This window comes from Chlamydomonas reinhardtii, chromosome 3, assembly GCF_000002595.2.
Source record: "Chlamydomonas reinhardtii strain CC-503 cw92 mt+ chromosome 3, whole genome shotgun sequence".
In the NCBI taxonomy this organism is placed as follows: Eukaryota; Viridiplantae; Chlorophyta; class Chlorophyceae; order Chlamydomonadales; family Chlamydomonadaceae; genus Chlamydomonas; species Chlamydomonas reinhardtii.
The window spans coordinates 628,582-638,125 of record NC_057006.1 but is presented as its reverse complement, the minus strand read 5'-3'; the positions used below and the strand labels follow the sequence as shown (position 1 = coordinate 638,125).

Sequence of the window (9,544 nt, the reverse complement as noted above, 5' to 3'; positions counted from 1 at the left end):
TTACGCTCATGAGTAGCTAAGAACTTGGTAGACGGTAGGCAATCTTGGGGGAAGGGGTGGGTGGAGGAGAGGGAGAGGATGAGCGGGAGGGAATGGGAGGGAGAGGCATCGACTTGTCGTGTTCCACACACTTCGCTCCTCACCCGCGAAACTTTCCTTGCGCAACACACGGCACACGCTCCCACCCCACACCGCCCCATCCCTCACCTAGTTGCTGGTCTGTGTTCTGGTGCTCGAACAGCAGCTGGATGGTGGGCGGCTCCTCACACACCTGAGGGGCAACACCAGCAGCAGCGGGTGTGTGTTGAGTGCGATTCTGGATCGGACGGCGATTCCTTGACTATCTGTTGGGATCTATTCCTTTGGGCTCGGGCAAATATCCCCCCTCCATGAACAGCTTCCCTCCCCCCATCACCCCCTCCCCCCCCCCCCGGGATTGGTTCAACGTTAACCCCCCCCCCCCCCGCCCCCCGCCCACCTGCACCGCCAACCCCTTGCCCAGGTACCACTCCAGCTTGCGTGTGTCGCAGTAGCACAGCAGTCCACCCTCGCGCGACAGCATGCGGCAGTTCTGGTACACCTGGGGAGAGAGGGAGGGGGGAGGAGGGTTGGGGGTGGCGGGGGCGAGGGCGTGGGTGGAGGCGGCGTGGAAGCAGGGCTGTTGAGAGGTAGGAAGGGGCTGAGGAGGGGCATGGGGCAGCTGTAATGGACTATGCGTAAGTATCATCGGTGCAGCGCTCTCGGCCTCCTCAGCCTCATCCTATCAGTCCCGATCAGGCCTGAATCGTGTCATACAACCTCTGCACGTGTGTCCACGAATTCAACCACCCACCCACCCACCCACTCACCCACCCAACCACCCAGCCCCATCCCACCTGTGTCTTGGCACTGAACTTCTCAATTAGCCAAGTGCGCCGCTCCGCCGCCGCCTCAGCCGTGGCCGCCGCAGCGCGCTTGCCCGAGCCCGAGCCCACACCGCCGGCGGCGCCGCCAGCCGCCAGCCCCGCCCACGGCAGACGGCCCGCCGCCGCCGCCGCCAGCGTCTGACACAGCGAGCCGGCGGCGGCGCGTACGGCGTCACTGACCTCAAGTCGGCACGCGTACGGCTCGTTTTGTAACGCCTGAGATGCAAAGTGGCGTGCCGTACTTCAGCAAGAGAAGAGCGAAGCTAAGGCCATTTCGTGAAACGAGATGGCCAAATGGAAAATTCCGTCGTGACGGCTTTTCATGTTCCTCAAGGAGTCAAGCTAGTGCTGCCCATGAGCTTGCCAGAATTGTTGTACCTACCTCATTGGCCGCCGCCACGTGCTCCTCCACTAACCGGACCAGCTGGCGGCCGCTGGCGGGCGGGGGCCGCGCCGCCGCCGCCGCCGCCACCGCCGCATCCGGCATAACCGCCGCCGGGCTCTCATCCAGCCGCCGCGCCGTCAGGTCTCGCCAGCGACACAGCGCGTAGACGCCGTCGGCCGCAGCGGCCGCCGCCGCCGCCGCCGCGCCGCCCGCCTTCTTCTTTGCTGCCTTCGTCCCGCCGCCCCCCGCGCTGTTGCCGCCTGCCGCCGCGCCGTCGTCGGCTGCTGACAGGAAGTATTTCCGGAGGATGGCGGCGGCGGCGGTTGAAGCCGTGCCGGTGGCGGTGGCGGCACCGCCGCCGCTGCCGCCACCGTGCTCCGCCTGCACCTCCTCGCTGTCGCCATTGCTGCCAGGAGCGCCCGCCGCCGCCGAAGCAGCTGCAGCAGCAGTAGCGGCCGCCGCCACCGCTGCCGCGGCGGCGGCGTCCGACAGTGGCTTGCGGTACAGCGTGAGGCTGACCTGGTGGCTGCGAAGCAGTGCGTGCCCCAGCGGCGTCGGCACCGGCCGCCCGGCGGCAGCGGCGCCGCCGCCGCCACCATGCAGCCCAACCGCCGCCGCCGCCACTGGCTCCGTGGCCACAAGCGGCGCCAACTCGAACTCTCCGCCACGGTCGCCCTTACCCTCGCCGCCCTGGTAACCGCCGCCGCCAACGAAACTAGTCAAGCTGCCTGGAGGCGCCGCCGCCGCTGCCACCCCAGCCGCCGCCAGCTCGCGGCGCATGACGTCAGCCAGGTACGGCAGGTAGGCCACGTCGGCGGCGGCGTACCGGGCCAGTGGCGGCGGCAGCGGGCGGCGGCGCCAGTCGGCCCGCTGGCCCGCGGCCTTGTCTGCGGCCATGTCCAGCCCCACGTGCCGCTTGAGCAGCGCTGCAGGGGGGAGGGGGTTGCATTCATGGTTTATTTAGAAAGAAGTGGAGTTGTAGCCGATAGCAAGGGCGGCGGAGCGCGGGGGATGGTGATGGGCACGGTGGTGGACAGGGGCGGTGTGGGTGCTACGACGACTGGCGCTGCTGCTGCGATGCAGGCACCGTCCTCCCCCTCCCCGTCCTCCCCCTCCCCGTCTGCCCCCACCTCAGCCCCCCCCCCCCCTGCCCCGCCCCTACCCGCCAGCGCCCGGCTGTCGTACGCCAGCACCGCCGCCGCCTTCTCCGTGTCAAACACGTTCACCAGATACAGCCGGAAGTCGCGCTGAAGCCACGTCACGTCGTTGCCGCCGCCGTGCAGCACCTGAGCGAGGGATACCGCATGCGTAATGAAATTTAGACGAGATGATGTTGACAGGTTGGTGCCTCTGGCCGCCTCTGGCTTCCTACCGGGAACGGTGAAAAGCACCCCCCCACACACACACACACACACCACCACTCGCTCCCCCTCCCCCGCCCCCGCCCCCATCCCCCCGCCTTCACCTTGACCACCCGCGGGTCTGCCATGAGCGGCCCCAGCGCCGGCCCCACGTGGTCGTGCAGCGCCAGGCAGTCCACCAGCCACACCTCGCTACAGCCGCCGCCGGCTGTAGCAGCAGCAGCAGCAGGGGCGCCGCCGGAGGCTGTAGCAGTGGCCGCGGAGGGGGCGCAGGCGGCGGCGAGGATGGAGTTGGCAAGGTCGAGACTGGTGCGTGCGGAGGTGGTGGCGGCGCCGTTGCCGTGGCCGTGGCCGGTGGTGCCGGCAGTAGCCGCAACCTTCGGGTGGGCCGTGGAAGCCGCCGGCTGTAGCAGCACAGCCGCCGCTGCTGCAGCCGCAGCAGCCGGCGAGCCCGCCACCGCCCCGAACCGGCCGGCGGTAGCACTGGCAGCAGCAGTGGCGTTACTGCCTGCTCCCGACGGCGCCGGCGGCGGCGGAAGCGCGTGCGACGCCCTTGCCGCGGCAGTCGGTGTAACTGCTACAGCCGCCTGCTGCTGCTGCTGCTGCTGCTGCTGCTGCTGCTGCTGCTGCCGCAGCGGCGCGGACAGCTGTAGCAGGCACACCATGCCGTGGTAGGAGTGCAGCGCGTGCGCCTCCGTGTCCAGTCCGATCTGCCGCTCCTGCGGGGCGAGGGGAGGGGACACACACACACACACACACAGACACTGTCGCATACACTGTCTTTGCGCAATGTGTTCCTTGTACTCTTTAACACAGACACACACCCAGGCAGTCCAGAGCAGTTAGCCAAGTCTGTGCTGCCATCCCGCTTCCTCCTGCAATGCCACCCCCGCACCCCGCCGCACGTCACGCGCACCCTGTTACCCTCACCCTCACCCTCAACCCCACCCTCCACCCCACCGTGCCACCCTCACCCGCCGCAGCCGCACCCCCAGCTCATACAGCTGCTCCGGCGCACACACCCAGTGCACCACAGGCGCCGCAGGTGCCGAGGGCACAACCGCGCCCGCCGCCGCGACACCGCCGCCACCGCCCACGGCGCCGCCCGTGCCCCAACTGCCCCCTCCGGCCAGTCGGTCCACTGGCGTGCGAGAATTCGATGTTTGCGCTGTTGCTGATGCTGATGCCGGCAGAGCTCCTGCTGCTGCCTTGGTCGCGGCGGCGCCGGTGGCGGTCGCGGCAATGGCGGGCAGCTGCGGCGCCACCGCCAGTTGCGGCGGCGGCAGCAGCGCGGGCGGCGGCGGCGGGTGCCGCAGCACGGGGCAAGCCAGTGCGGCCATGAGGCGCTGGATGCGCGGCAGGTAGGGATGGACCTGCCCGCTGCCGCCGCCGCCAGCGCCCAGACCCGACACTGTTGCTGGCGGCACCCCTGCTGCTGCTGCTGCTGCTGCGGCTGCCCCTCCGGCCACCGCTGCCCCTGATGGCGGCCCCAGCACAGCACCGGCGCCCGCCTCCCTCGCGGCACCCGCCGGCTGCTGTCCGGCTGCTCCTCCCGCTCCTCCCGCTCCTCCCGCCGCCGCCGCCCACTCCCTGGACCTGCGCTCCAGCATGTGGCTCAGGGCCGGCTCCACGTGCTGCTGACCCAGCGGACCCACACGGCCGCCATGACCCGGCAGCGGCGGCGGCGGCGGCGGAAGAAGCGGCGGCGGAAGCGGCGGTGGTTGGTGGTTGTGGTGGTTGACGGCACCGGCGCCGGCGGCCGAGGTGGGTGTGGCGTCTGAGAAGGAGGTGCGGGAGGGGCTGGGGGAGGTGGCGGCATGGCTGCTGTCGGAGGGCTGTGGCGGCAGGTGTGGGAAGGGGCGGTCCGAGGTGTCGGCGTACACCACTTGGAAGCCGTCCTGTGGCCGCTGCAATGTGTGTGTTGGGAAGGAGCGACAGGGAGCGGCAGGGGAGGAAGGCTACTTGTTTTCGACGCGTGCTTATAATTATGTGGGTCGGGTGTAAGTTGCCAGTTCAACAGACAGCGGCAGCTGTGTGCATGGCGACAGGCGGTCAGGGGGCAGCGCTAGGACGCAATCCAAGAGCACGGCAGGGTGGGGGCAAGCTGTATACCGCACCCGCAGTGCCGGGGGCCGCCGCTGCGCGCTCTGCCTCCAGCGCCGCTGCCGCCATCGAATCACCAGGGCTGTAGCCGTAGCCGCCGCCGCCGCCACTGCGCCGGCGGCGCCAACGGCCGCCGCTACAGGGAAGGCTCCGCCGCTGACGCCGGGCCGACGCTGGCGCCCCGCCTGCTGCCGCGCCAGGAGCGCAGTGTCACAGGAGAACAGATTCACACTTGAGCCATATGTCTCGCGCATATAGGACTGGGGGTATTCTGACAGCGGAGAGCTCAGAACACAACACCTTCGGCGAGGCCGCTCCCGCCATGTCGGTGTCGAGGGTCCCAAACTTCACGCCGAGACTCACCGGACCGGCATCAAGGGCTTGCATAGTGTAACAAGCCTGGCAAGGTGAGGTGAAAAAGCAAATGTATACTACGCACGCTTGCCGCTAAGGGACCGCGGGTGCATTTCGGTTTCGCGAGTGCGCAAGTTGGTGGGAAACATATGAATTGACGCAATGAACTTGAAGCTTAGGAAATTATGATATCATAATGAAGCATAGACAGCGTTTCTGCTCCTCCTGGCAACATTTAGTTCCACGCCATTCGCCGATCTTGGTCGCTTGGCTTCATGGAGTCCGCCGTCAACCCAATTGAATTTTCATTGGATTAGGACTACAGGGTGCTTGTTTGTGTAGCCGCATCGCCGCTGGCCGCCACGATGCTTAACCTTCAGCACTCTGCCCGCGCGGGCCCTGCCTGCCGCTCGAGGGCCACTACCCGCAAGCTTTGCGTTTCTGTTAGCGCCGCTGGCTCGACCTATGGAAACAACTTCCGGGTGACCACGTTCGGGGAGTCGCATGGAAAGGGTGTGGGCTGCGTGATCGATGGTGTGCCCCCGCGGCTGGCAATTACCGAGGATGAGATTCAGCTGGAGCTGGACCGCCGGAAGCCCGGTCAGAGCATCATCACCACGCCGCGCAAGGAGGACGACATTGCGGAGATCCTCTCTGGCGTCGTGGACGGTGTGACGCTGGGCACGCCCATCGCCATCGTGGTCCGTAACAAAGACCAGAAGTCTCAGGACTACTCGGAGATGTCGGTCGCGTACCGCCCCAGCCACGCCGATGCCACCTACGACTTCAAGTATGGCATCCGCGCCGTCGCCGGTGGCGGCCGCTCGTCGGCTCGCGAGACCATTGGTCGCGTGGCCGCGGGCGCGGTGGCGAAGAAGCTGCTGAAGGTCATCGGCGACACCGAGGTGCGGTGGACAGGAGGAGCGCGGGGAGGCCGTCAGGGATTGGAGGGGCGGGGGTTAGGTCAGCGGCTGGTGTTTGGCACGCCACGGCGGAGGTGCTGGCGGGTGCTATGGAGGCGCGCCAGCGCAGCATGCGGCGCCAGGTGGCTTGACAGAACATTCATTGAGAAATAGTTTATTAGGGTGAGGCGGGGAGGTCGTGCCCCGGCGTTTGCTTGAGCAGCTTGATGAGCAGTTGATGTTGAGCGCCTGGCGACGCCGCAGCACGCGCAGAGGCGGCGACGGGCTGCGGCGGGCCCCGGCGTTCGGATCCGAGACATCGCAAGGAGCGCTGATGATGCCTTATGCTATTGGCTTTCATTTTATGGGCTTGGGTGATTTGGGTTGGGCGGAGTGTCGTCCTAGCGGTGGAAGTGGCGGGGGTGGGCGGTGGGCGGCGGTGGATGGAAAGGGGATGCCGGGAGGAAGGCGACGTGCCGTGTGCGAACCATGTGGCTCCAAAGGACGTTGCCGGGTAATAGCACAGACCCTGTGTGCAGCGAGGGTAGGCCCTGTGCGTGCGTGCGTGCGTGCGCGTGCACGCGGTGTGTGCTTGCGGCAGCTGCTGCGCCTCTGGAGTAGCACGCCCAGCAGCGTACGGCTCGATTGGCCGACACACACGCACACACTGGGGCCGTCGGTCATGCGCCCCTCCCCACACCCCGTACATACCACCTCCCAGCTAGCTCACAAGCACCCACACGCATGCACATGTACACAGCCTGCTGGCTCTCTGTCTCCACACACCCGCATCCGGCCGCACCCGGCCGCACACACACAGATCCTGACGTTTTCCTTGTGCTCTTTAACACAGATCCTGGCCTACGTGTCCAAGGTGCGCGACATCGGCTGCTCCGTGGACAACGGCGCCTTCACCATGGCGGACGTGGAGTCCAACATCGTGCGCTGCCCCGACCAGGCGGCGGCGCACAAGATGATTGACGGTGGGTGTCGGCTGGGAGGAGGCAGGGCGAGGGGAAATGCGGGGGGAGCAAGGGAGCGAGAGTGGATGTGGCTGGTAGATGCGTCAACATCACTACCACCAACAACAACACCACTACCCACACCCTCAGCCATCAACGAGGTGCGCACTCGCGGCGAGAGCTGCGGCGGCGAGGTGACGTGTGTGGTGCGGCGCTGCCCCAAGGGCCTGGGCAGCCCCGTGTTCGACAAGCTGGAGGCGGAGCTGGGCAAGGCCATGATGTCGCTGCCCGCGACCAAGGTGGGGTGGTTGAGGGGTTGTAAATACCAGCCCAAACTAAACCAAAACCAACGGAAGCGAGCGGAGCACAGGCAGAGGTGTTAGTTGCAAGCGATAATGGTGGGGGAGGTGGGAATGACTGGTTAGTGCCGTTGGATGCTGGGTTGGGTTGGGACTTGGAATGGGTCAGGGTGGGGTGCGGTGGGTCCGGGCGGCTTGCGGAATCAGGGGCTTGGGGGTCCGGTCTGCCGGCAGATGGGGGCAGCGAGCCAGGGGGGAAGGCTGCAGGCTAGTAGGCCTGCTGCCGCTGCACTGACGTCCCTTGCTGCCGTCCCGCCCTCGCCTCCACCTTGCCTCCGTCGCCTGCTACGCTTCAGGGCTTTGAGATCGGCAGCGGCTTCGCGGGCGCGGCCATGCTGGGCTCGGAGCACAACGACGAGTTCTACATCGACGAGCAGGGCCGGGTGAGGGAGGCGGAGCGCAGTGCGTGTGTGGGGCAGGGAGGGGGGTATTCCACTCCCACAGGGGGGGGTGTTGCATGTATAGAGGGAGGCACGGGGAGCGTGGGATGGAACGAAACAGCACGCGAGGGAGCGTACGACGGCAAGGGGGGGGTTACAGTGCCAGTGCCGCAGCCGCTAAGACGCCGCCCATGACGAGGACAGTGGTTTGGGGGAGGTGGGGCTGCGGGAGGAAGGGGGCGCAGGAGAGGCAGGGGCGGAAGTAGGGAGGCAGCGGCACCGGTGAGGTCACGTGGGAGGCATCACGTCACCTTGGCCGGGCCTTGAGGATGGGTGAGCCTGAGTGTGCCTGGGTGTGCCAGTGTGTCGCTGCACGCACGTGGCGCTTGGCCTCTTGTGATGATGGGCTGGGCGACGCAGACAAACGCGTGCCGCCCCGCCTCACCCCTTATTCTCGGACCCGCTCGCCCGCTTACCCCTCTCCCACCACCCTCCCAACCCCACCCACCCCGCAACAGGTGCGCACCCGCACCAACCGCAGCGGCGGCGTGCAGGGCGGGCTGTCCAACGGCGAGGACATTGTGATTCGCGTGGCCTTCAAGCCCACCTCCACAATCGGCATCAAGCAGAACACAGTCACGCGTGACGGCCAGGAGACCGAGCTGCGCGCGCGCGGGCGACACGACCCCTGCGTCGTGCCGCGGTGAGTCATGAGCCGTAGCGGGAGGGAGGGAGGGGGATAGAAGAGGCGTGCGCGGGCAGTGCTTGTGTATTTCTCGCGGCAGGGCACAGAGCACTAAATGGGGGTGAGCTCGGGCATCCAGGGGCGTCGATTCAAGGGCTGCGACGCTGGCACGAGACCGGGGCACGTACGGTGTATAGTTTTGGCATCCGTGCCAAGGACGCTGCTGACATGCCTCCCCCCTGCTCCCTTCCTCCCTCCCTCCCTCCCCCCTGCCCCGCTACAGCGCCGTGCCCATGGTGGAGTCCATGGTGGCGCTGGTGCTGGCCGACCAGCTGCTGCAGCACTTTGCGCAGTGCGAGCTGCTGCCGCGCGACGGAGCCGTGGGCGCAGACCCCACCGTCACCCGCCAGTTCGCGCACCAGGCGTGAGGACGCTGTGGCAGCGCTGGAGCCGTTGGGCTGTAGCGAGCGCTGCGGCCGTTGGGCTGTAGCGGGCGCAGGCGCGTGTGGCGCGAGGGCTCGGCAGCCACAGGGCGTGAGGGCTGGAGCAAACGGAGGCGCCGGGCTGGAGCGAACGGAAGCGCCGTGTGTGTGTGGATATGGGAGGAGGTGGAGGGGTTCTGACAAGGGGCTCGCATTGACGGGAGGGTTTGGGTGGGCTGCGGGCAGGAGAGCTCGAGTGGTGTGTGTGCGGCGTATATGTAAGTGTGAGGGCGACGGTGAGATTGGGGGGCGGTGAGAATTACGTGTGTCATTGCTGCCCATTGAACTGTGTCAAATGCGGGCGCTTTCTGTGCTGTGGTAAGAAAGCGCCAGGCATGTGTGAGGACGGCTGATGCTGTTTAGGGGGTATCCGGGCTTCAAGGTCTTGGTGTGTTGTTTGGGGTCATGACCGCAGGGACGGACATCCAATCGCTGGCACAAGCGTGGAACACCTCGGGACGGCTTGTGGGCAGATTGTCAGCTGTGATCAGCAGATGCGTGTGGGCCTGCGGCCCTCCGCTCGTGCGACTGGGCTGGAGGCGTGGGGGTTATCCTGACAGGTTTTGGCGGGCCTCTGCAAGCGGGGCTCACGCAACCTGATGCAACGGATTTCCACATCCCTGCGTCCCTATAGGTCCCGACGCTTGTTATAAAGGTGTTCAGCTT

The 9,544-nt window shown here is 67.0% G+C and overlaps 2 protein-coding genes across 3 annotated transcripts in view; one reads left to right on the top strand and one right to left on the bottom strand.

Moving 5' to 3' along the window:
- CHLRE_03g145767v5 (uncharacterized protein) overlaps window positions 1-5,288 on the bottom strand; it is a 7,832-nt gene extending 2,544 nt beyond the window's left edge. The window contains exons 1-9 of one of the 2 annotated variants that reach the window (XM_043060429.1): window positions 5,118-5,288; window positions 4,769-4,942; window positions 3,626-4,558; window positions 2,756-3,370; window positions 2,453-2,576; window positions 1,288-2,216; window positions 876-1,121; window positions 479-580; window positions 208-271 (exon numbers count right to left, since the gene is read on the bottom strand). In XM_043060429.1, coding sequence (XP_042925559.1) covers window positions 208-271; window positions 479-580; window positions 876-1,121; window positions 1,288-2,216; window positions 2,453-2,576; window positions 2,756-3,370; window positions 3,626-4,558; window positions 4,769-4,942; window positions 5,118-5,141 — 3,211 coding nt within the window. In that variant the 5' untranslated portion in view covers window positions 5,142-5,288. The remainder of the gene's footprint in view (window positions 1-207; window positions 272-478; window positions 581-875; window positions 1,122-1,287; window positions 2,217-2,452; window positions 2,577-2,755; window positions 3,371-3,625; window positions 4,559-4,768; window positions 4,943-5,117) is intronic. The other variant, XM_043060430.1, reaches the window with a different exon arrangement.
- Window positions 5,289-5,388: 100 nt separating this feature from the next.
- On the top strand, window positions 5,389-9,544 carry CHLRE_03g145747v5 (uncharacterized protein). The gene is made up of 6 exons (XM_043060428.1): window positions 5,389-6,013; window positions 6,864-6,993; window positions 7,123-7,271; window positions 7,628-7,714; window positions 8,230-8,414; window positions 8,680-9,544. Exons 1-6 carry the CDS (start codon window positions 5,474-5,476, stop codon window positions 8,822-8,824), a joined length of 1,236 nt encoding a protein of 411 aa, XP_042925557.1. The 5' UTR covers window positions 5,389-5,473; the 3' UTR covers window positions 8,825-9,544.